We start from the raw sequence: 26,443 nt of genomic DNA, 5'->3' as shown, positions 1-26,443 counted from the left end.
CATCTGGTGCTGCAAAGCTGGTCAAAATCTCATTTCTGAGGAGGCCTCAGTCTCTAGGGCTAAACTTAATACACTTGTAAATTGCCATGGTGTCAGCTGCCTCATAAATATTTATGTTTATTCCAACAGATGAAAGTTACTTCCAGCTTGAATCAGACAAAAATATCTTTGCAATGAATGATGGTGAATGAAGGAATTGCATGGCTTCTGAAGGTGCTAACAACAAAAAAAAGGTCAAGATCTTAGCTATATACAACCTATAAGGCTCAGGGACCATCAGAAAAGGGAGAGTAGAAAGAATATAAGATTCAATAGGAAGGAGGGATGTGAAATGCTGGGCACGACACAGCCAATGTGGTCATGATCTCACATGGCTGCTTGCAGTGGGCTGCGTTAGAGTGGCCCTATCAATGGTCAATCACAGATATGGAGGAACTTCTGTGGTCCTACCCATCACTGATGAATTATTGGTTACTAACAGACCATAGAGAAGAGTAGTTATTGTTTTCAGATGTTCGTCCACTGTGGAGCTTACTGTATTCCGATACACAGAGCTCCAAATCCATGCTCCCATAGGTGATCCAGGTTAACAAACTCAGTAGTGCATGCGTGCGCGTGCGCGCGCACACACACACACACACACACACACACACACACACAAGCTAACAAAAACTAAACTCACAGACACCAAACTACAACAACCACAAAATTTCATGAATATGGAAAAAGAGTTTGTAGGGGAAAGGGGAACAAATAGTGGTGGGGGAAGGATTAGAAAGGTTAGATTAGAGGTTATTAGAAAATGACTAATGCTTATTAGAAAGATTAGAAATAATAAAATTACACATCCATCATATTGTCAAAGAACAAACCCAATAAAAGTTATTTAAAAAACAAATTTTTTAGGGCAAGGAGTTACTCTATAATACACATTAAGAAAAGAATACAGGCAAGGACATGTGAGGAGTTAGAGGGGGAGTGGGGTGGGGTGTTATGTAAATACAGTGCTCATGTAAGAAAGTCTCAAAATAAAAGAAACATAACAAAGAAGAGATGACAAAAATTTTCTTTCCATTGCTGGGAAATTCATGTGGCAGTTTCTTCTACACACAGAGCAGAATGGCTCAGCCTTCTGGAACTAGGTCATGAAGATTATTTGAATGTGACCCTCATTTAGGAATGAGCCATCAGTCAGAGCTGTTGTGGGACATGAAAATGATTTTTCATTTCTCTCTCAGTCCGTACACAATGCATTCATTTGCATATGGGAGCTCTTTTTACTCTGGGAACATTAGAACTGTTACTTGAATAGAAAATGTGCATGCTCTGTACTTCCACAGAGTAAAAGGTAAAGCAAAATATTCACAATTCTGTAAAGTATGAATAAAAGGGTTAGAAGTGTACATTTATTAATAAAGCATATATTGAAAATTAAATACTTTCATTACTAGCCCAGAAATCAAGAGATTAATTTGAGCTTTGACTGTTAATGTAAAGGGTTAGAAACTGCATATATGGGTGTACATAATAGATTATATCATTACATCTGTGAGTGAAATTATGCATTGGTACACCTATAAGGAAGAGAAAATAGTGGTGCAAGATCCACAGCAACTTTCATAGTCATAGAAACTATAAGAATGTATGGCAAATATTCCAGCCCAGGTTTGCACTTGAGGGTCCATGTGTTTTCAGTATTTATGGGTAATATGTTATAGATACCTGGATAACTTTGGAAACAGTTCAGTTCAGAAGCTAGTTTCTTTATTCATGAAATAAAGCACTTGGTCCCTTTCAGCCATAATGCTGAGATAGTAGGCCTACATAATCCAAATGCTTATGTTACTTTTGAGCTTATGTCGGCTTTAAAATTTAGAATGCATCATTTGAATCAGGCATAATATTACAAAGGTATAGAGGAGAATAAGGTATGGTATTGGCATACAGCTTTAATTCCAGCTACTTGAGAGGATTTTGTGTTTGAAGCATGCTTGGGAAACACACACACACACATCTTTCTTTAGGTAAGATAAATTAAAGAGGTGTGGAGAGAAGTAGGAGTGTTAGGACAATGAACATCTAAGTAAAGTGAATACGTGTCCCCTCCTCCAATTCTGTTAAGGACACTAGAAGGTGGTTCAGTTGAGTGGGGAGAAAGAATAGGGTCTGAAAATCAGAATCCAGATCCCTGCGTTTTAAAAGTGTACAGCCCTGGGGAGCCATCACATTTTTTCGTGCTCTGTTTTGTCATCTGTAAATGAAGGTTATCAGTTGTCTTCATCCACCAACTATGAGTCTATGAAACCAACTGCCAATGAGTGTAACCGAAGTCAAGAACTCTCCCTACCTTGTACTCTTCATCATCAGCCAACTTTTTCTTCTTATTGATCCAGGTCTTAAGGTCATCTGAGTCTTGATACAGTTGTTGGAGAAGTTGTGAATCTACCAGCAATTTTCTTCGAGTGGCAGCCCTTTCACGCAGGGCATCACGTCTGGCCAAGAGCTGTAAAGCACACATACATATACACACAAAGAAAAAAACAAAAACAAAACAGTGATAACAACAAACCCATTAACCTGTGCATAAGCTCATGGCCGACAAAAGCACATATAAACACTTTAGATCAGTGCTATCCTGGCCATCTTTCCCACAGTGTTTTTTCTGACCTGGTGCACAGGCAGTATGTTGGTTAGTTTTAGTCAACTTGTACAAATAGAGCCATCTTGGAAGATCAAACTTCAAGAATTGCCTTTATAAGATTGACCTGTGGGCACGTTTGTGGGAACATTTTCTTCATTAATGATTAATGTGAAAGGACCAGGACCACTGTGGGAAGCATCACCCTTGGTCAGGTGGTCTTCAGCTTTATAAATTAACAAGTTGAGCAAGCCATCAGGGACAAGTCAGTAAGCAGCATTCCTCAATGGTTTTTGCTTCAGTTCCCAAGTCCAGATCCCTGATTTGGCTTTCCTTTATAATGGGCTGTAACCTGAAAGCCAAATAAACCCTTTTCTTCCCTTTTAGTGTTTTATCACAGCAACAGAGAAAGACAGGAAGATAAAAGCTCTGGGCTTTGGGTATACCCCATCACGGATAGCAGCGATGTTCTCAGAGTCATAATGGTCATTGTCAATAAGCTTGGTCGCAGTCTCATCCAAGGTCTGGAAAAAAAAATACAATGATGTTTCCTCAGCAACAGATGAATGAGTGGCCCCAGATTGACTTTCTCTTTAAGATAAAGAATATCAATGTAACAAGTCAACAAGCTTGAAGGCTAGAAGATCTAGATTCTCCCTGTGAGTTCTAGCATACCTGTACTTCAAAATGTGCACTCTAGGCTTTATGATTACCTTTACTGCACTGTAAATTTTTTCAGATGTCACTATGAGTAAATACAGGAGAAGTACTACTAAAGGTAGAGTCAGTCTCACTTCCTTACAGCTCTTCTGTCTATCCCACCTAGCAATGTATTATATGCTCCTGTAGCTATGACTCGGTCTCTAGTTACACTGGGGTAAGGAAGCAGGGAGTATAAAAGTACTTTTGTCATATTCATTTTTCATTCCTTCAAAATGCTAAAGCTCTGAATGGATTTATTAGTTAGGATACTAAAATTACTTTTTAAAATGTGGTAATACAATAAAATTAATTACTTTATTCTCTGCTTTCTACCAGGGAGAATTTATAACACAAGCATATGAATTAATAAGCCATCACTTTATGTGTGAAACTAATTAATGCAGTAGATTTGGAATGAACTATTGTTTTCTATAAAGTGTTGGTAAGAATATATATATATATATGTATATGTGTGTATATCATATACATATATGTATACATCCCAACATTATCTATTTCTACACCATCGACATCGTCTACATATATATTACATACATGTACATCATATACATACACACATATATCATATACAAACACGTGCACGTATACATATACACAGATGTGTGTATGTAGTACGCTATGAGACAACCAAAGACAGAGTCTTATATCCCTGACATATTCATCATGTTCTTTGAGTTCCTGTCACATGTTGATAAATGTTATGGAGTATTATAACCTAAGGTCTAAATAAAAGTTCCATAATAGCGTTAGACAGAAAAATTAAAATGTGAAACTGAAGATATAAAAAAAATTCTTTAGGAAAAATTATTATGATTGACATGTAAATTCTGAGAGTGGAATGTATGTTAAAATATTATTGATCTCCTTTAGTTGTCTTATTGTTCTAGAACTTCAAGTCCTATATTGAAGATACATGGCAAAAGTGGGCAGCCTTGCCTTGTCCCTGAATTTAGTATAATTACTGTGAGTTTATTTCCATTTAATTTGATGTTGTCTATTGGCTTGCTGTATATTGCTTTTTACTATGTTTAAGTATGGGCCTTGTATTCCTTATCTCTCCAAGACTTTTATCATGAAAGGGTGTTGGATTTTGTCAAATGCTTTTTCTGCATCTTATGAGACGACCATGTGACTTTTTCTTTCAGGTTGGTTATATGATGGGGCACCTGGATGGATTTTTGTATAGGACCCCTACATATATATACCAGATGGGCAACTTGGTCTTCTTGTGGGTCCCTAGTAAGGGAAGCAGGGCTGTTTCTAACATGTGCTCTGTTGCATGCTTTTCAAACACTTCCCCTTTGTGGGGCTGCCTTGCCTGGCCACTGTGGAAGAGGATGTGCTCAGTCCTGATTTGACTTGAAGTGCTGGGGTGGGTTAGTGGTGGTGGTGGTGAGGCCTTTCCTGAGGGCTAGGAGAGAGGCGGGGAAAGAAGGAAGGAGAGTGGGAATAAGAGGAGAGGATAGAGACTATGATTGGGATGTAAATAACCAAATAAAGTCAAAAGTTAAAAAACAAAAAAACAAAAAAAATATTATTGAAAATGAAAAAGTCTTTCAAATATGTAAGTAACGATTCTATGTTGGATAGATACACATAGCATTTTTATTTGCAATTCAAAATACATAATACAAAATATGTACTTTCTTAGAAGAAATGATGTCCTGTAACCTTGAAACCCCTTCCTAAATATATTTTGAAGATTATAAAATTGATTGATAAAATGGATAACTTTTTTTGCTGTGGATATTCTCCCTGTTTTTTTTTTTTCCAAAAGGTAAGTCTTGATTTGGTTTTCACTTTCACACTATATAAAAATTCTATATGCTCACAAAATCAAACCACAATGTTTTAAGTCATATTAAGAAGATATCATCAACAACAAAGGAAGGAGTGACAATTTATAAGGAACGGCCCTCCTGTTAGGTCTTGTAGTCACAGAGGTGACTCTCTTTAGAGGTGTGTATGTAAAGAGCGTGTGTAATTAGGAAGTAAATGTCCAGCTAGAAGCATTACTTACTATAATCTTTTCTTCCTGAGCAGTGAATGCTTCTTCAAAGTCATCGTGCTTCTGAAGAAGGGCTTCTACACTGCCCACTGAGTTTCCCAGGTCCTCATTTTCCAGGAAGGCCTGCAGAAGACAGATACATCCCAGATTTCCTCATTGGCAAGAGACAATATTGAATATTTCTGAGACAAGGACAAAGGAAGGAGTCTAGGAAACTAGAGAGCAAGGTGAGAATTTGTACAAATAAAGGCATTGCATAGAAAGTAACTTGTAATACCATGATCTTAGACCCCAATCCTTTAGTGCTTGCACACAACTTTCTTAACTTTATGTGTGGGCCTATCTACATGAAACTCTCTAGAGAGGGGCAGGGAGGAGATGAGGGAAGCAGGGTGGGGTTGGGAGGGAGTGAAAGAGGGGGTTGCAGCTGAGATACAAAGTAAATAAACTGTAATTAATATAAAAATTTAAATTAGGAGGGGCAAGATGGCGGCGCCGGGAGGACTCTCATTCTGAGCAGCAGCACAGCAGGATCAGCACAGTGAACAGCAATCAGAACTCTCGGCCATAAAACACAGTCATTGTGTTTCCCAGGTGAGAGGATACCCCACGGTGGGGGATTCAATCAGCTTTTAACTCACCCGGCTAAACCTCGGAAGAGATCCCGGTTCCGCCAGACGCTTGGCTGCCGGCCGCCAGCCCCAGCCCCAGCCCAGAGCCACAAGCCAGTGTCTCTGGTCACGGTCCCAGACTGAACCTTGGGCACCACACTATCAGAGACTGGAATTTTCAGTCGAGAGATAACCCCAGGGTACAGGAAACGACTGGGACCGGCCTTAGGTCACCCAGACATCCCCTGGAAAAGACTCGGGCGGGTTCCACGGGCACCCCAGGAGCCAGCCCGGAGCCAGAGCCGGGGACCCAGGTTCCAGCACAGAGCCCTGCCTGCCTGCGCGCCTGATTCGCCGCCGGAGATAGAAACGGCGGGTCTGATCTCAGAGCACTCAGCTCACCCCCAACCTGAAAAGGTCCCCGGAAAATTACCCATCTGAGGGAAGCACTCGGGCCCCCAAAAGCCGCAAAGGCAGACACAGGCAGTTTCTGCACACCAGACAGCTGGCAGAGACTGAGCCGCCCTCACACAGCTGTGCTCCAGGCACAGGCAAATTTCTGTGGCCAGCCAGCTGGCGGACACTGAGCAGTGTGCACCAGGGCAAAAAAAAAGACACTAGGAGTCCGTGTCTCCAGAGAATCCACGGGGAAGGAAGGAAACTGTACTGATCTAAATCACCCAATCCTTCCCTAGAAAAAGTCTAGTAGTCTAGTGGGGCCGAGGCGCCAGCACTCAGCTGTGCTCCAGACACAAGCACAAAACAGTTGAGGCGCGCCTGATGTCCAACTGGGTCACAGCAGCTGATCATTAAATTTGCAACAAGAAACCCAGAAACAGGGCAGCTGCCCTCAGGACTTCCCTGGGTGAGAGGAGAACCCTCTCGACAAACAAAGACCACAGTTACCACTCAGGTCTATATCCTTGAGGTGAGCAACTCCTGAAAAAACACCAGCCATCCAGGGACTATACCCAAAAAGCTGAGAAGACATCCTTCAGGAAAATCCAGCTTTCTGCAAAGGGGATTCTCTCCACCACAGGATCCCCAGGAACCACCAGAAAATAACCCCAAACTCCTAAGATAACACAATGGGTAGAGGCCAGCGTAAAAGCTCAAGCAACAAAAGACAGAGCAATATGGCATCTCCAGAACCCAGTTACCCAGGGGCAAGTAGCCCTGGACACCCCACCATAACTGAAATCCAAGAAGGTGACCTAACAAGTATGCTCATGAAGATGATAACAGAGGAAACAAATAAGATTCGTAAAGACATAGAGGAAGATAAACTCAAACAGAATATTGCCATCCGTAAAGAAATAGAGGAAGCTGCAGCCAAACAGTTTATGGCCTTTAGAAAGGAAATGCTTAAAACACTGAATGAAATGAAAGAAACAGAGTTGAAGGAACTAAAAGAAAAACAGGAAAGTACAATCAGACAGGTGAAGGAAGTAAACAAAACAACTCAAGACCTGAAGATAGAATTGGAAAAATTAAAGAAAACACAAATGGAAGAAATAATGGAAAGGAAGAATCTAGGGAAGAAAACAGGAACTACAGAGGTAAGCATAACCAACAGGCTACAAGAGATGGAAGAAAGAATCTCAGGTGTAGAAGATACAATGGAAGAAATCGATGTATCTGTCAAAGAAAATGTTAAATCTGAAAAATTCCTGACACAGACCGTCCAAGAAATGCAAGACAATATGAAAAGACAAAACCTAAGAATAATAGGTATAGAGGAAAAAGAAGACTCCTTTCTCCAAGGCCCAGAAAATATTTTCAACAAAATCATTGAAGAAAATTTCCCCAAGCTAAAGGAGAGGCCAATTAGAATACATGAGGCCTACAGAACACCCAGCAAATTTGACCAGAAAAGAAAATCCTCCCGCCACATAATAATCAAAACAGTAAGTATACAGAACAAAGAAAAAATACTAAAAGCTGCAAGGGAAAAAGGCCAAGTAACATATAATGGCAAACCCATTAGAATCACACCTGACTTTTCAACAGAGACTATGAAAGCCAGAAGGGCCTGGACAGATATCATGCAGACCCTAAGAGAACACAGATGTCAGCCCAGGCTACTCTACCCAGCAAAACTCTCAGTCCTCATAAATGGAGAAAACAAGATATTCAATGACAAAAACAAATTTCAACAATACCTACAAACAAATCCAGCATTACAGAAGACACTGGAAGGGAAAATACAACCCAAGAAAGCTAGCTACATTCAAGAAAACACAGGAAATAAATAACCTCACTTCAGTAAAACAAAAAGCAACCAAGCACACAACCTGATGACCACAGCCAACATCAAAATCAAGAGATCTAACAGCCACTGGTCATTAATCTCTCTCAACATCAATGGACTCAACTCTCCAATAAAAAGACACAGATTAACAGAATGGATACGTAAACAAAACCCAGCAATCTGTTGCATACAAGAAACACACCTAAGACACAAAGATAGACATTACCTGAGGGTAAAGGGTTGGAAGACGACTTTCCAAGCAAATGGACCCAAGAAGCAAGCAGGAGTAGCCATTCTAATATCTGATAAAATAGACTTTCAACCAAAATTAATCAAAAGAGATGGGGAAGGACACTTCCACCAGGAAGACATCACAATCCTGAACATATATGCCCCAAATACAAGGGCACCCACATTTGTGAAAGATACATTGATAAAATTTAAAGCACATATAGATCCACACACATTAATAGTGGGAGACTTCAACACCCCACTCTCAACAAAGGACAGGTCAACCAAACAGAAATTAAACAAAGAAACAATGTCTCTGACAGAGGTCATGAATCAAATGGACCTAACAGACATTTACAGAACTTTACACCCAAACACAAAAGAATTTACCTTCTTCTCAGCACCTCACGGAACCTTCTCCAAAATACACCACATAGTGGGTCACAAAGCAAGCCTCAACAAATACAAGAAGATTGAAATAATCCTATGTATCTTGTCTGATCACCATGGAATAAAGCTGGACCTCAACAATAACAGAAATAACAAAAAGCCTACACACACATGGAAACTGAACAACTTGTTACTAAATGACAGCTGGGTCAGGGAAGAAATAAAGAAAGAAATTAAAGTCTTTCTAGAAATCAATGAAAATGAAGACACAACATACCCGAACTTGTGGGACACAATGAAAGCAGTGCTAAGAGGAAAGTTCATAGCACTAAGTGCCTTCAAAAAGAAATTCGAGACAGCTCATTTAAGCACCCTAATGGCTCACTTAAAAACCCTAGAAAAAGAAGAAGCAGACACACCAAGAAGGAGTAGACGGCTGGAAATAATCAAACTCAGGGCTGAAATCAATCAATTGGAAACAAATAAAACAATTCAAAGAATCAATGAAACCAAGAGCTGGTTCTTTGAGAAAATCAACAAGATCGACAAACCCTTAGCCAGGCTAACTAAAAGGCAGAGAGACACCACCCAAATCAACAAAATCAGAAATGAAAAGGGGGATATAACTACAGACACTGAGGAAATCCAAACAATCATTAGGACTTACTTCAAAAGTCTATATGCCACAAAATTTGAAAATCTAAATGAAATGGACAATTTTCTTGATCGATTTGACTTACCAAAGCTGAACCAGGACCAGGTAAATCAACTAAATAGACCTATATCCCCCAAAGAAATAGAGGCAGTCATCAAAAGTCTCCCATCCAAAAAAAGCCCAGGACCAGATGGCTTCAGCGCAGAATTCTACCAAACCTTCAAAGAAGAGCTAACACCAATTCTCTTCAAACTATTCCACAAAATAGAAACAGAAGGAATATTACCAAATTCATTCTATGAAGCCACAGTCACCTTGGTACCTAAACCTCACAAAGACTCAACAAAGAGAATTTCCGGCCAATCTCCCTTATGAACATTGATGCAAAAATACTTAATAAAATACTTGCAAACCGAATCCAAGAACACATCAAAGATATTATCCATTATGACCAAGTAGGCTTCATCCCAGGTATGCAGGGGTGGTTCAATATATGGAAATCCATCAATGTGATCCACCATATTAACAAACTGAAAGGAAAAAACCACATGATAATCTCCCTAGATGCTGAAAAAGCCTTTGACAAAATCCAACATCCATTCATGTTCAAAGTATTGGAGAGATCAGGGATAAAAGGCACATATCTAAACATAGTAAAGGCGATATACAGCAAGCCTATAGCCAACATCAAACTGAATGGAGAGAAACTTAAAGCAATCCCACTGAAATCAGGGACAAGACAAGGCTGCCCACTCTCTCCATATCTCTTCAACATAGTGTTGGAAGTCCTTGCTAGAGCAATAAGACAGTTGAAGGAGATCAAGGGGATACAAATTGGAAAGGAAGAAGTCAAATTATCACTATTTGCAGATGATATGATAGTATACGTGAGTGACCCCAAAAACTCTACCAGGGAACTCCTACAGCTGATAAACACCTTCAGCAAAGTGGCAGGATACAAAATTAACTCAAAAAAAATCAGTAGCCCTCCTGTATACAAAAGACAAAAGGGCTGAGAAAGAAATTAAGGAAACAACACCCTTCACAATAGCCACAAATGATATAAAGTACCTCGGAGTAACCCTAACCAAGGAAGTCAAAGACTTGTATGAAAAAAATTTCAAATCTCTGAAGAAAGAATTAGAAGAAGATATGAGAAGATGGAAAGATCTCCCATGCTCATGGCTTGGTAGGATTAACATAGTAAAAATGGCCATCTTACCAAAAGCAATCTACAGATTCAATGCAATGCCCATCAAATTACCAACACAATTCTTTACAGACCTGGAAAGGAAAATTCTCAACTTCATATGGAATAACAAGAAACCCAGAATTGCTAAAACAATCCTCTACAATAAAAGATCTTCTGGAGGTATCTCCATCCCTGATCTCAAGTTGTACTATAGAGCAACAGTTTTAAAAACTGCATGGTACTGGCATAGAAACAGAATGGTGGATCAATGGAACCGAACAGAGGACCCAGAAATAAATCCACACACTTATGGACACCTGATCTTTGACAAAGACACCAAAACCATACAATGGAAAAAAGATAGCATCTTCAACAAATGGTGCTGGTCTAACTGGATGTCTACATGTAGAAAAATGAAAATAGATCCATACTTGTCACCCTGCACAAAACTGAAGTCCAAGTGGATCAAAGACCTCAACATAAAACCAGACACATTAAATCGGCTTGAAAAAAAAGTGGGAAATACCCTAGAACTCATTGGTACAGGGGGAAACTTCCTGAACAGAACACCAACAGCACAGGCTCTAAGAACAACAACCAATAAATGGGACCTCATGAATTGAAAAGCTTCTGTAAAGCAAAGGACACCATCATCAAAACAAAGCGACCACCTACAGATTGGGAAAGAATCTTCACCAACCCTTTATCTGACAGAGGACTCATATCCAGTATATATAAAGAACTAAAGAAGCTGAAAAGCAGCAATCCAAGTAATCCACTTAAAAAATGGGGAACAGAGCTAAACAGAGAATTCTCTGTAGAGGAATACCGAATGGCAGAGAAGCACTTAAAGAAATGCTCAACCTCATTAGCCATTAGGGAAATGCAAATCAAAACAACCCTGAGATTTCACCTTACACCCATGAGAATGGCCAAGATCAAAAACTCAAGTGACAACACATGCTGGAGAGGTTGTGGAGAAAGGGGAACCCTTTTCCACTGCTGGTGGGAATGTAAACTTGTACAACCACTCTGGAAATCAATCTGGCGCTTTCTCAGACAACTAGGAATAGCACTTCCTCAAGATCCAGCCATACCACTACTGGGCATATATCCAAAAGAGGCTCAAGTACACAAAAAGGACATTTGCTCAACCATGTTTGTAGCAGCTTTATTTGTAATAGCCAGAAGCTGGAAACAACCCAGATGCCCCTCAACTGAAGAATGGATGCAGAAATTGTGGTACATCTACACAATGGAATATTACTCAGCAATGAAAAATAAGGAAATCATGAAATTTGCAGGTAAATGGTGGGATCTGGAAAGGATCATCCTGAGTGAGTTGTCCCAGAAGCAAAAAGACACACATGGTATATACTCACTCATATAGACATACAACATAGGACAAACCCACTAAAACCTGTGCATCTAAAGAAACTAAGCAAGAGAGAGGACCCTAACTAAAACGTCCAATCCCCATCCAGAAAGGCAAAGAGGATGGACATCAGAAGAAGAAGAAAACAGGAAACAACCTAGGAACCTACCACAGAGGGCCTCTGAAAGCCTCTGCCCTTCAGACTATCAAAGCAGATGCTGAGCCTGATGGGCAACTGTTGGGCAGAGTGAACGGAATCTTAGGTAAGAACTGGGAAATAGTAAGAGCTGGAGAGGACAGGGTCTCCACAAGGAGAGCAACAGAACAAGAAAATTTGAACATAGGGAACTTCCCAGAGACTCATACTCCAACCAAGGACTATTCATGGAGATAACCTAGAACCCCTGCACAGATGTAGCCCAGGGCAGTTCAGAGTCCAATTGGGTTACATAGTAATGTGAAGAGGGACTGCCTCTGACATAATCTGATTGGCCTGCTCTTTGATCACCTCCCTCTGGGGGGGGGGAGCAGCCTTACCAGGCCACAGTAGAGGACAATACAGCCACTTTTGATGTGAACTGACAGACTAAGATCAGAAAGGAGAGGAGAACCTCCACTATTAGTGGACTTGGGGAGTGGCATGCAAGCAGAGGGAGGAGGGAGGGTGGGATTGGGATGGGAGGAGGGAGGGGCTTATGGGGGGATGCAGAATAAATAAAGTGTAATTGATGAAAAATTTAAGAAAAAAGGGAAAAAAGTAATTTAAGAACCTTAAATGACTTTCAAAATTGGAGGAAAACATGGAGTTAGTCAATTGGCATGGAGCACGTCTCGCCCCTGGGGGCAATGGTCTCCTGAACCTACTCAGACCTCGGACACCACCACTGCTAGTTCTAGAACTGACGCAGGATGTTCCAACGAGGGGTTAAGGCTTCTCATAATATTTCCTATAAGCCCACACCTGTTTGTCTATATCCCCCATTTTTATTCATTATTAGCCAGATAGAGCCAAGTAATTGTGGTAATGATACTTGCTTTTTTGCCCAGTGCTGGAATGCTAGTAAAGTTAGGTATGCCCTGGTTACTCGCATGCCTCACTGGGTGCCTATGCCCATTGATGCCCCTCACGCTATGACTCTCTTCAGACAGAAAAGGGATCTTGGAACTACAGCCACCATTGTTACTACCATCTCATTGACGGCTGTTGGAGCTACCACCAGGGCATCAGCCATGAGTCATACTGGGCAGACTGCTCAGACCCTGAATAATCATTTAGCCAATCTAGCTCATGCCTTAGTTGTACATAAAGGAATTAATGCTCAACTAAAAGGAAGCTTGATGGTGTTCAATCAGAGGATTGACCTCTTGCAGGAGCAAATTGATACCCTATGGCAAATCGCTCAACCTGGCTGTCAATGAAAGTATGCTGGACTTTGTGTCACTAGCATACAACATGAGAATTTTTCCTGTGCTGCAAATCTGTCTAAACAATTGTCGAGCTATATTTTAGGTAATTGGACTGGAGAATTCGATACTACGATGGAGCAGCTGAGAGTGGCCATTGTCACAGTAAATTCTACCGGAGTGGACGCAGGACTAGCCACAGGATTATCAACATGGATTGCTGCAGCCATGAATCATCTGAAGGAATGGGCGGGCATGGGAGTGTTAGCAGGCCTTCTGGTGTTGGTCTCCTTGGTTTGCCTGTGGTATATATGCAAGATTAGAGTCTCACAACAGTGTGATGCAGCCATGATCATTCAGGCCTTTACAGCCATTGAAGCAGGACATTCTCCCCAAGCATGGTTGGATACCATAAAAAGCTAAAATGATACGCTCAGGATGCGAGGCTAAGCACTGCACTCAGGGTCAGCCGCTTTGGACCCAGAGAAGAGCATGTCTGATTGCATACGGGTTGATGCCCCAGGTCCCGCCTCTGAGAAAAAGGTATCGGACGGGTCTGATGCTCTTTGGGTGGATGACACCTAAATGAACATCTGTACAAAGTCCCAATTTATTTCTAATATCAGAGATCAGACCTCTACTCTTGCCTGATGCGTCTAAAACAAAAAGGGGGAACTGTAGAGAGCTGCGGAATGCTATGCCTTAAAGATGGAGCTGGTTTCCACCTTCCACCTTCCCGATGGTGAGTGCTCTCTGTCACGAACAACTCCACATTTGGCTAAGGCCGAGGATCTGGCTTGCTTCCATGTATGTGGACCTATCTGCATTGCCCACGTGGCACGCCTGGGTTGGCTACCCAGAGGCTATTTAAGCTGTGGGCTGGCTTTCCCCGGGGTCCGAGGATTGTTCAATGTTCCTGAATAAACTGCATTGAAAAAAAAAATTAAATTAAAAAGAAATTCACTATTATTCAAATTCTCAAAACTACCCCAAAAGACTACTTTCTCCCTAAGAAATCTTTCATTAATCCTGTCTGACTTATTATAAATTTTTCTTCCTGAACCCTTACCAATTTGATACTCATTTGAATTTCCTTTAACTGACGTCAAAATCTCTACGCCACATCCTTAAAACCGCAGTTGTTGAGAGAGCGCCACTTGGTAGATTAGACTGATTTCAAACTTCTGATGCTGCTGTGGCCTCAGCCTCCTGAGTGCTGGAATTGCAGATCTTCCTACCTTGTCCAACTTGTACTTCAATATCTTTCTCCGCCTTTGCACACGAAGGGATTTTTACAATCTTGCCTTTACTTTTTGTCATCTAAAATCAACCTTCAATTCCCAAGACAAGTTTGTTGTAAAGAAATGACTTTGAGGGTGCTGACAGTAGTCAAAGAGTCAAATAAAGAGTAGAAGAGGTGGTATCTGAAGATTGTCCAATTGTCTTCTGTTACCTCTTGTCTGCTCATCCAACTATCCACTTGTTCACTGTCTCGGTAGAAGAGGTGGAAATCCAGGCACTGGCGGTACTGATGCTGACACTTGTCCCAGAGTTCCCGCAGGGCCGCCCAGTCATTGGCAAGTGTTGTCATCTTAAGAAAGGAACAGACACTGTATCAAAAAAATTAACCAATAAACTAACACATTTTATTCTATATTTACTTAGCAGCAAATAAATGAAATGCCAGTTGAAAGCTCAAAAGTGAAGAAGAAATGAACTATTCTCCTAAGGTCTCAACATCCGAGCAAATAAGTGCAGTGTAGGAAAAAGAGGGATGTTTTAATATGTATAAACAAAGAAAAGATTAATTCAGTTTGGGAACGAAAATACAGGAAGTAGAAAGACTATTTTACCAAGAAATGTACAGTGAAGAGCATCAGAGATGAGGAATAACATCAGAACATAAGAAAATTATGTCAGGATATGAGCACTTAGGTTATACATTGTTGTTTGGAGAATAAATGTAGGGCCTAAAACATTTGACTTCCTCAGTGGTGAAAAATCAGTTTAGTTTGAGGTTGTACAAAGGGTACATCATGGACTAGAAACTGTAGGGGACCCAAAGGTTATTGAAGTTCACATATCACTGAATTTATCCTCTAGAGCATGAGTTTGAGAATGTGATAATATAAAGCAAGGAGATAAGATGGTATAAAGGTTTTATATTAGATGGAAGTCAGAAAATTTATGAAGTGAGGCCCAAAATAGAGCGATCACTCATCTTCTAAGGATTTCATATGACTCAGTTTAGCCAGCATATATGATAAGAAACAGATGGATGCCAGATACACCATTATCATGTTTAGATGCCCACTGACCACTATACAAAGAGATTACCATATGAACATGAGCTAGATGAAGCCTGACTATGTTACTGAAACTTCACACACTGTGTAAAAGCAGCCTACCTTCTCACGAATTTCCTCAGAAGCTTCGTGATTGCTATCCAGAAGTTCTTGGCCAGTTGCATCAGCAGATAGAAATCGTTCATCATAAGAGTCAATCTCATGCTGCAGTCATAAAACAGAATGACTCAAATGTGTCAAGGGACCTAGATTTCTCAACATTGATCAAAAACCCTCCCTTCTTTCTCCTATTTGGAAGCCTTTGCTCCTTACCTTATGCTGCTGGTGCCTGGCTAGTAGGGCTTCACCACTGGCCACATCTGTTGGCAGCTCATCAGCATTGATCAGAGCAGTCTTTTCCTTCATCCACCCTGAGAGCTCATCATAGTCAGATAAGAACCGATGGTACCTGTGGGAAAAATAAGGTAAAAGACAGGAATGAGTTAACTGATTTAAAAAGAATATGAACAAAGGGTTATAAATGGGATAAGCTGTGGCATTCAGTGTTCCCCTTCTCCTAATATCTCCCCTCCCCTACAGAGGAATAGTTTATGAAGCCTTTCTACACGGGCTGGAGATCCTAGAGTAGGTACATCACTGTGTGTGTGTTACAGTTCTGTCACCTTAATGTCACACCTACATCAGAGTAAAGTGTCATGGTCCAGGCAGAAAATGGATACTTGTTATGCAATTATCAGAGTGGGGCTAGAGTTGGGATTTCCCTGAGTATCCTAGCTACTATTTACTCTATTAATCGAGAATGCTGGTGAGGTCACTGTCTATTGAAAAAGTGAAAAGTTCATCATTAGTTTGTAAATCATAATAACATGAGTGCTATCTTGTATTTCCTGATGGTTTACTGATTGGATTCCTGACTCTAAGAATTAACTACTAAAACGATGCCTTATTATCACAGATTACTTTTTAATAACTTTTAACAAGACAGAATTCTGGAACTACTGTGACTCTCTTTACCTTGAAACTTAATTTACACCTTTTTTTTTCTTTCCTGGAGTCAAGAGTTTTCCAGTTTTATAGGCTACTTTATAATAGTAGGCAGGAGACCTAAGTCCTTTCAGCATTTTTTTTCCTTTGCTCCCCCACCCTCCGGAAGAGGTAGAAAAACATGCACAAGTTCTGACCCATAGGAAGCCTTCAGCTTTGCATATCTGTTAGTGGCCAAGGCACGGATGCGTTCCCAGTTGGAGACCAGATCTGCTTTCATCTGCTGGACTTGGGGGGCATCTGAAGGATGGGAAATCATCAGCTTGTCTGCTTTGGCACATAACTCCTTCACCTTCGGAATAAAAAAGAAGCCTACTAAAAAACCCGAGCACTGTGACTCCTGGAAGAGTTTTATGGGAGAAATTGTAATAAAAACAATCATTTGAACAGTAATAATTGAAGAGTATATTTATATTAACACACTTGATTAATACAAAATAGCCCATGAACAATAATTTTCAAATCCTTATCATGTATAGCATTTTACAAACATTTCCTCATTTTACATTGTTTATTTAATAATATCATAAAAAACTGGTTTTTTCTTCTTTTTTTGTTTCTCTTTTTTGAGAAATTGTTCTTATCCCTATGTTATATGAGTGACAACAGAGAAGTACTGTTTGACTCATTCAGTCATTTAGCTCTCGTCTGAAGCAAGGTTTAACAAAAAGTTAATATTGCATCAACTCTCTGTGCTGTTATCGCATAGTCAGAAAGGACATTTTTGCCCAAACAATAACAACAAAAAACCACATAACTCCTTTAGGGCTGCAGGCCAGGGATACTATAGAAAAGTGTAGACACAGGTGACTTTTCATGTGTCACTGTTATTTCTGCCATTATTCTCAAACGTAATAAAATATTGTTGAGAGTTTGAGGTTTTGTTATCATAAGACATTAAATCCTGTAACTCCAGCATTTATTATTGCAAAAAAAGGCTAAGAACAAAACAAGAAATGAAGAAGAATGAAAGCAGAATGGTGGAAATGGTCACCGGAACATGGCTTTATTCAAACCAAACAGGTGTCATCTTTCTGTATTCTGGCTCTTCACTGGAAACAAGAGTATCTACCTTAATTGTAGGTAAAGTTATGAATGCAGTATTATGTTAAGTTTTAACTACCAATATGATTGGGTTGATAAAGTTCTAACCTAGTAAAGCACCTCTATGGCTGTCTGTGAGAACAGTGTTTCCAGAGATAATGAGAAAATAACAAACTAACTAACTAACTAGCCAGTAAATCAATCTCTTGAGGGACTCATAATCTTGTATTTGGGGGGTGTTGAAGATAAGAGGCTGCTTCTAGCTGCAGAAAGCAGGTAACTGGGAGCATGTTTGTTGGAGCTCTATTTTACTCTATACCTTTATTGTGAAGTCTTCTCAACTTCCCCATCAGCCATGAAGTAAACGGCTCTTCTCTACCACACTTTTCCATTACCATGATGTTCTTTCAAGGCACATGAGGTCAAGAAATTGTGGACTGAAGTCTCTGAAACTATGATCCAAAGTAAGTGTGTCTACCCTTGAATAGTTTCTGCAGGGTATTGTGGCCACAGTGGTAGAAATGTCAGTAATAGAGGAAGGAATAAAGGATGGAAATTGTTGACGAATATAGGCTTGCTCTGAGTTCTAGTATGCCTGTGTTTGTTCCTCTAGATGTAGAAATGACAGCTTTTCAGCTTTTAGAAGGAAGATTAAAATGTAGTGTAGAATTTAAAGTTCATTATGAAAGAAGAAAATTCTCTGATTTACAGTGTAAAGGGCAAAAACCAGGGTCCACCTGCAACAGAAGAACTGTGTTCAGAGGGAATAGTCTAGTCCCAAGATGAGAAAGATAAACAGACTGTCCTCGGAGGTATTTTGTTTAGTTGTAAATCATAACACAAAACACCACAGCATATGAAACATGTGCGTGTACGTGTGCGTGTGTAACCTGAGTTAAAATAAGTGGCGTTGATGAACAAATATGACTTAGAATGAGGAGGCATACTACAATGCCACAGAAGAATCCATCCTTTATTGAAAAGAGTGAATTCACTGTGTCTTCTTGAAGATGTACTAGGCAGGAGGCTCACCCCACACCTTTTCTATGCCTGGAGCCTAGCCATTCCCCAACAGAGGCTTACCTTGTCATCCATGACAGCAAGATTCCTCTCCAGCCTCTTGTGACTGTGAAACAGTGCCTCAGAACTAACAAGATCTTTGCCATAGTCTTCAGAGGTGAGGAGAGGCTCCTTCTCCTCCATCCACTGGACAGCTTCATTGACATCCCTACCAGACAATGTCATGAGCACCAATAAGACAGGCATGGCAGGCCAGACAGACCCACAGCACTCACCATAGGACTAGCTTAGTTACCACAGGTAACAACAACTCCTTTTCAACAAACTAGAGTTTTATGGGAGACTTAAAAAATTCTTGTTTTGTCAGTATTTTTCCCCACTGAGATGTTCTCGCCAAAGGTTCTTGACTCTTAGCTGCCAGAGACACTTCTCGTGTCTGGCCTGTGAGAAGTTATTCATGAATGCCACTCTTGCCCTCCAACTCATCTAATTCTTACACTCCACAGAGGCAATTAATTCAGCCGCGCTATTTTTTTTTTTTTTTAAATCAAGAGCCATGCATCAACAAGAGCCAAGCCCACACTTTTTGAAGCCTTCAGCCAGCAGCTTCCACTTCTGGAATGGATTACAGTTTCTTGGCCTGTATATTCTACTTCGGGTGGTGATGGGGATCAGAACCAGGGCCCCTGCTGTGCTAGGCCAGCCCTCTGCACACTGTGCTACACTTTCAGCACCACACCTTTTGAATCGTTGGAGGTCTGCGGCATTCGACAGACTTTCTCGTCTCTTGAGAGCCATATTCCAGAGACGATCCCAGGCAGCATTGACTTCTTCCTGCTTTGCTGTTATCTCAGGTAACTTGGGATGCTTTTCCTAAGAAGGGAGACCAATGAAGATGATATCATACCCCAAATCACCTTAGCAGTGACCTTTGTACATCATACCTTGTCACCCCGGTATAAAACGACACATGACCCTTTAAACAATAGAAAACCACGTAGAGAAAGCCTTTGCCATACGCACCAAGGCCTCAAATCAGAATGAAGTTGTCTTATGCCCTCTACTCCAACTCAGCCGCCAAATTAACTGCAGCCATGCACCATACCAGGCGACATCAGAACGGCCCAGCCAAGCAGCTCAACAGCGGGCTCACTGAGCCATGCACAAAAATACACTCATTCTAAGTTTTATGGTGGTTGTTTTAGAAGGTAGTAAATAAATAAACGAGAGATTTTAATATAAAAAAATTGGTTAAGACAAAAAAATGTAGGAACGGCTGAGCAAATGGCCTTGAGAAAATTGGCGAGCAATTATTTCCTTACTTTTTTCTAGTTTCTGTTCATTCTGAATCCTTGCTGCTGCTAACACATCTGTTAATAAGTTCACCATAGAGCCGAGAGCACATGAAACCTAAATACTCTGTACAATGTGCATATATTATATTATACTATTACATATACCTGTATGTATGCATAAATATAAGTCTTATTATACATACAGACATACAATCAAGTGTCTCAATTTTGTCTTGTATATTAGGGTTATTTAACCTCATACTAAATCTTAGTTAACTCAACATTGTGAACTTATGTGAACATTGCTTTAAAATTAGATGAGAGTGTATCTCCATCCCCCTCTCACTCTCTTATACAATATTATCTATTGACAGTGCATGTAAGTATCATATATGTATATAATATACACACATATGTACACACAGATATATGACACATATATGTTGACAGGCAAACATTATTATAAATTCTATGCTATGTTAGTCTTACGTCTCTCATGAAGAGTAGTTAATAATAAAGCACTCAATCAATTAGCTTTGTGGTACAGAAATGGCCTCTGCTACTTGTAGGATTTAATTTTCTCTGCCTCGCTATTTCTTTTTCTTAAACACACACAGAGACAAGTGTGTACTACCATTCTCATGGACCAGAGAGGGGAAGGTGGCACTGGAGGAGAGAAGAAGCTGCTCATGGCATGTTGCTCCATGCACGTGCATCCTTCTGCTTTCTTACAATGACACATTTCCCTTGTATCCTGTCTGCTAGAGGCCCGAAAGGAGTTCTTGCTCTGGAAGGCCTCTTTTGTTTCCACCTTACCTGGGCACACTCATTAGCATACTGGTTCACTCTGTCCACTTTTCCCTTCCGAGCAGTCAGTTCTTCCTGGAACTCTTCAAACTTCTTATGTAGGACTTCAGTTCGCTCCCAGTCATCACCCAGCTCCACTAATGTCACTATAGCTTCCTGAGATCATGGAAAAGTTCACAGAATCACTAGTCAATTTCAGAACTTTCTGCAAGTCAAAAGCCCCAAGTCCCTGTTTACTTCTCAGGATAACTCATATGGGAACCCTTTCTGAGAAGAGTCAAAAGCAGGAGTATGTCTTGGGATGGCACCTTGGTCTGGGAACCAGTGTCTTTTGAGGGTAATCTTTTTATGAGATTAAAGGTATTGCTGGTCAAGCCTCTGGAAGTTTCTTGTATGTTTTAGAAGATGAGGGAACAAATCCCCCCACTCTGCCTCCTTTAGAATCAAGCATCCTCAAGAAGCACTGCATTGAGCTCTTGTGTGTGTAAAACTCCAGTCCCAACTGAGGTACTATATTTGAAGTATTTAGAGAAAATTTTAAAAGCCATGGTTGTAGATACTGAGAAACAATAGTTGAAAATTAGTTCAGTCAAGTCTCAGAGTGTAAGAAAAACAGCATAGGAAGAGTAATGAGCCTGGACCATACATATTTAAAGTGTGGCATGAGGCTTGGTTTTGTCATAATCATGGCCATAGATTTAGGCTCATTCCCTATACCATTAATCTTCAGAATCTTCCCAAATCTTTGCCAGAATTTACCTTTTCTCCAAATAATGAAAATTAGGAACAGATTTCTCAACTAGTAAAGCTACCAAAGTAAGAAGTAGAAAGTTACTCTGGAGTGTTTGGACGGAGCCACCAGAGCACCCACAAGTATGTAGTCCTGTACCTTCTCTTTGATCCACTCCAGGATGTCTTCACACTCTTGCAAGTATTGGTAGAACTTGAGCGCCCGCAGCAGCACATCACTTTTCTCTTGGGTCAACTCCCAGAGCAGATCCCACAGGTGGCGAAGTTCCTTCAGATGGGTCTTTAAGGGAAAGAGACAGAACGGTTGGGCTAGCAAATAGTTCAGGGGTTAAAAGCCTTTGCCTTCCAAACCCTACAACCCAATCCCTGAAAATTATGGTGGAAAGAGAAAACTGATCTCTAAAAACGCACTATGCTACAGACCACACACATACACTCATGCACACACACCTAAAGGCACACACTCAAACACATACAGAAATGCACACATAGACTGAGCTGCCAACAGTGAGCATGCTTGGGACTGACCGAGGCCCCCTGCATGCATGTAACTGTTGTGCAGCTTGGTCTTCATGTGGGACTCCTAACAGGAGGATCAGGGGTCTTCTTTGACTCTGTTCCCCCCAGTGGGCTGCCTTGTCTGGCCTCAGGAGGAGAAGATATGCCTAGTTGTACTGCAACTTGATGTGCCAAGGCTGGTTGATAACCATGGGAGGCCTCCCTGAAGAGAAAGGGAGAAGAAGTGGATGCAGGCAACTGGTGGAGGGGAAGGATTGGGAAGGGGAGGGGAGAAACAGTATTTGGGGTGTAATAGAAAACAACCTCTCCTATTCATTCCTGTACTAATTGCTCAACAAATATCTAATGAGAGAAAAATACGAATGAAAATAGTAACTAAGCTAAACCAAATGCAATCTTCAATAAGAGAAAATTCTATTGAAATGTCTTGACCTTGTAAAGAATTGAAAAACACAAGCAGTAAGATGGCAAAATGGGAAAAACCATGACTTGGGGGAAGTTTGCATTGGGGGAAGCACTCTTCCTGATTGAGCCTTAAGGACAGAAAGACTCCTGATGGGTAGACAGTAGATAGAGAATGGTTAAAGTGTAGCATACAAAACAGTTTTGCTGAATAATTGGAAAACGCTTTCATTAAAACGGAAAGAACACTTTGGTACTACATAGTTTGACAACGTATAGAGGAAACTGAATGCCAGAGCAGACCAGAACATCCTGATCCACTAATTATGTGAACCTGATTAGCACCCAACCGTCATTTTAAGAACCATGTATCTTTGACCTTTGTTCAGTGTAGTACATAGGACATATTACTCTGAACTCTGCTGTGGTGTCCAGCAGAACCTCAGCAGTGGTAACAGATGGTTGTTTTAAACACTTCTCAGACATTTTTGTTTTGTTTTACTCATAAGTTTTAGAAAACAACGTCTCACTCTGTAGATTTGATGCTTTGAATAGGTATGGTCCCCATAGACTCATGTGTTTGTTTGGCAGACAGAGAATGGCACTATTAGGAGGTATAGCCTTGTTGGAAGAAGTGTGAAACTATAGGGGCGGGTTCAAGGTCTCCCATGCTCAAGCTAAGCCCAGTGTGGCACAGTCTCCTTCTGCTGCCTGTAGATCAAGATGTAGAACTCTTGGTTCTTCCAGAACCTTGTCTGCCTGCATGCTGGTATGCTTCCTGCCAAGATGATAATGGACTAAACCACTGGACTGTAAGCCAGCCCCAATTAAATGTTTCCTTTATAAGAGTTGTCATGGTATTGTGTCTCTTCAAAGGAGTAAAACCCTAACTAAGACAGTAGCCTGGACTAGACTTGAACTTACCACCCTCTGTCTCCATGTCGTCACTCTGAGATTATAGGCATACACCATCATATCCAGTTTTAAATACTTTAATTAATATAAGAGTTTACACAGAGCAGTATAATATAAATGTTCTTTCTATTTTAAACAAATGGAAAAGACTTGATGTTTTCTTGGTTATACATTTTTTTCTAATTAGATTATATTTCTAGTTAAAATTTAGTTTATTTTATTTTTTGCTAACATTAACATAAAATAGGCTGTTTATGCTGCATATAGAAAGACAAGCCTCAGTTGTAAGTTATGTCTTATAAATTGCTTTTTAAAACATAAGCTGAAATTTTACTCATACAAAAGGAAGAATATATGATTTACTCCGAAAGTAGTTGTGTCATTAAGAATAGGTGGTCAATGGTTGTTAAAATGACTGTGATCTTTAAGTCTATCCAAGGAAAATTTTTCTGAAGTTGTTAGATTTTGGTACTGTTCTGTTTTTTGTTTTGTAAATAGGAAGAAAAGTATGCTTTCACAAATGAGGAGTCTTGTGTGAGAAAAGAAAAAAGAAAAAGAAAAAACCCTCACTGGCAAACACGAAGATATCAAAGAAGAATCAAATGAGTAAACATCACTTTGAATTCAAAATTGATAATTAATATAAGACTCTTTAGAAAAGTCATTTTAACTGGGAAGTGTGGGGTAGGCTGAAGTGAGCTTGATCTTGACATAAGGCAAGTGTAAAGGACTGCCCAATGGTATTTCCATACCATAGTTCTTCTCCACCTATTCAAGACAAGGGTTTTTATCATTTCATCTGTGACAATTTCAATAAGGAGCAAGAGCTCTTAGCTTTTGTTCTAAGGCAGCTACACTGACGTTTATCCAGCACAGTCCACTGAAACCCTGATAACACAATCAGCAACTAAAATTGAGACTCTACCATCCATTTACCTTGGTGGCTTCATGGGCAAAATGATCTTCTGCAAATCTAGTTTCCCTGATTTCTTCAAGCTCAGGAAGCACTCTTGATTTGGCTTGTACCTCTGCCACAAAGGACTCATGCTTTTGATATTTCCCCTGCGGTTTAGAAATAACCGATTCATCATTAATGTCACAATATTGAAAACACATGGTATGTCGAAAGTTTTTGTACTTTCAGCCACTATTTTGTCTAATAAGCTACTATAAAATGATGTCCAGGATGAGTTTTATTTGCAGATAAGATTCTAAAAGTTAAGAAGAGGGAGGCTTAGAAAATTTAGAGGTATACCTTTTATCTATAACAGACTAATCTTTCTAAAACATCTACATAATTATAAAAATGTTAGTTCTGAATGACTTCAATTTGATGCGGTACGACTGTATTATCAACAACTGATATACTGTCATTTTTTTTCTTTCTTCTATCTCATCTTTCAAACATTATAAAGAAGGAGTAACTTTAGCTTCTATCTTAACTGAACTTTGCAACTTCACATTCCACAGTTTGGCTTTGTTCTGTACATATAGAAATCAAGTAGTACTTACTCCCGCCCCTCAATATTATCATAGAGTAAAAGGCTCATTTCATTCTCTAGAGAACTAGGGTCACTTCTGGGAACATCTGGGGGACTGAGTCACCTGTATATTTGTGGGTTCATAGGACTTATCCTTTGCAATCTCAAGCTTCTCCATGATCCACTTCTCCAGGTCATCTGCATCTCTCCTGAAAACTTGATAGTGGTAAGACTCTTCAAGCTTCTGACCCCTCTCAGCAACGCGTTGCTTGAACCTCTGGTACTGGTCTAACACCTCCTGTCGTCTCTGCTGGATTTCTTCTGCTGTTTCCAAAACCTTTGGTCCACTGCTTTCCCCTGCCTATAAGTTAAAAAGTCTCTTCATGTTTTGAAATACTATTCTGTATACCAAAATACTATGAGTGTTGTTACTATGTCAATTAAAAATTATACAAAGAAAAATAAGTAATGGCTCTAACTGTTGCTAGTTATTTAGAATACTATCTCTCTTATATATCCCAAGGCTTCACCCACATAGAATCTATGTGTGCACATTGTTAGGCCTGTTAATTTCATATCATTGGTGGGGGCTGTAATATAAATTTTTAAGTATAATTTTTAAAACTGTGTAAATAGCTGTTGTTTAGATTAATTGTTCTTAGTCATCCAACATTTTCTATAGAAAGAAAATATTTGGATTGCTGAAGCAACATTACAGAATTTTAGATAGACAATAAAGAAATGCTATCCTATACCCTTCAAAGACTAAACAGCATTAATAAGTGAGGCTCATGCTGTAAAGTTAAGGAATAGTCAGGGTTGGTTTGCGATTACTTTAAGGAATCACACACACAAATTTGAGTGCTTTTCTTCTTACTTAAAAGTCTAGCTCATGTATTATGTACTTTTCTTTTCTTTTTTTTTTTTTTTACTAAAAGTAATATTAAAAAAAATCTAAATACAACCTGTATTCTACTCATTTGTTACAAATTGTAAATAATGTTTTACTAATTGGTTTGGGGAATTTAAAATACTGTATTATTTGTCAACAGAAAATTATGCTTTCATTTAAAGAAAGCCAGCTGTGTATAACAATATCCATGAAATATTCTATAGGGCACCACTCTCCCTGCTTCTTATATCCAAAGCATGCAGTACAGAATTTATATTTCAATGTTTAACTTTCTAAAATAGTTTTATGGACAGTAATTACTGAGATGACTATAAAATTAAGTCATTCCACAGAGACACAAACTTTTAAAGATTTTAATTGTTTTCAAATTACCTACTAGTTTTCCATATGATATATCTGACTTTAACAAGTAATTGTGGAATTTTTCTTATTATATAGGTTATATTATGTATTATATAAAGTTCTAGGC

At 39.8% G+C, this 26,443-nt stretch overlaps 1 protein-coding gene across 1 annotated transcript in view; it reads right to left on the bottom strand.

Annotated features, from left to right (window-relative positions):
* Spta1 (spectrin alpha, erythrocytic 1) overlaps positions 1 to 26,443 on the bottom strand; it is a 73,301-nt gene that overhangs the window by 46,564 nt on the left and 294 nt on the right. The window contains exons 2-14 of the mRNA XM_060364724.1: positions 25,186 to 25,422; positions 24,517 to 24,642; positions 21,884 to 22,024; positions 21,004 to 21,150; positions 19,632 to 19,765; positions 18,956 to 19,100; positions 16,966 to 17,120; positions 16,097 to 16,232; positions 15,887 to 15,988; positions 14,932 to 15,069; positions 5,382 to 5,492; positions 3,085 to 3,162; positions 2,348 to 2,503 (exon numbers count right to left, since the gene is read on the bottom strand). Coding sequence (XP_060220707.1) covers positions 2,348 to 2,503; positions 3,085 to 3,162; positions 5,382 to 5,492; positions 14,932 to 15,069; positions 15,887 to 15,988; positions 16,097 to 16,232; positions 16,966 to 17,120; positions 18,956 to 19,100; positions 19,632 to 19,765; positions 21,004 to 21,150; positions 21,884 to 22,024; positions 24,517 to 24,642; positions 25,186 to 25,422 — 1,806 coding nt within the window. The remainder of the gene's footprint in view (positions 1 to 2,347; positions 2,504 to 3,084; positions 3,163 to 5,381; positions 5,493 to 14,931; positions 15,070 to 15,886; positions 15,989 to 16,096; positions 16,233 to 16,965; positions 17,121 to 18,955; positions 19,101 to 19,631; positions 19,766 to 21,003; positions 21,151 to 21,883; positions 22,025 to 24,516; positions 24,643 to 25,185; positions 25,423 to 26,443) is intronic.

Source organism: Meriones unguiculatus, chromosome 11, assembly GCF_030254825.1.
Source record: "Meriones unguiculatus strain TT.TT164.6M chromosome 11, Bangor_MerUng_6.1, whole genome shotgun sequence".
Taxonomy (NCBI): domain Eukaryota; kingdom Metazoa; phylum Chordata; class Mammalia; order Rodentia; family Muridae; genus Meriones; species Meriones unguiculatus.
This window is presented reverse-complemented; position numbering and strand designations above follow the sequence as displayed.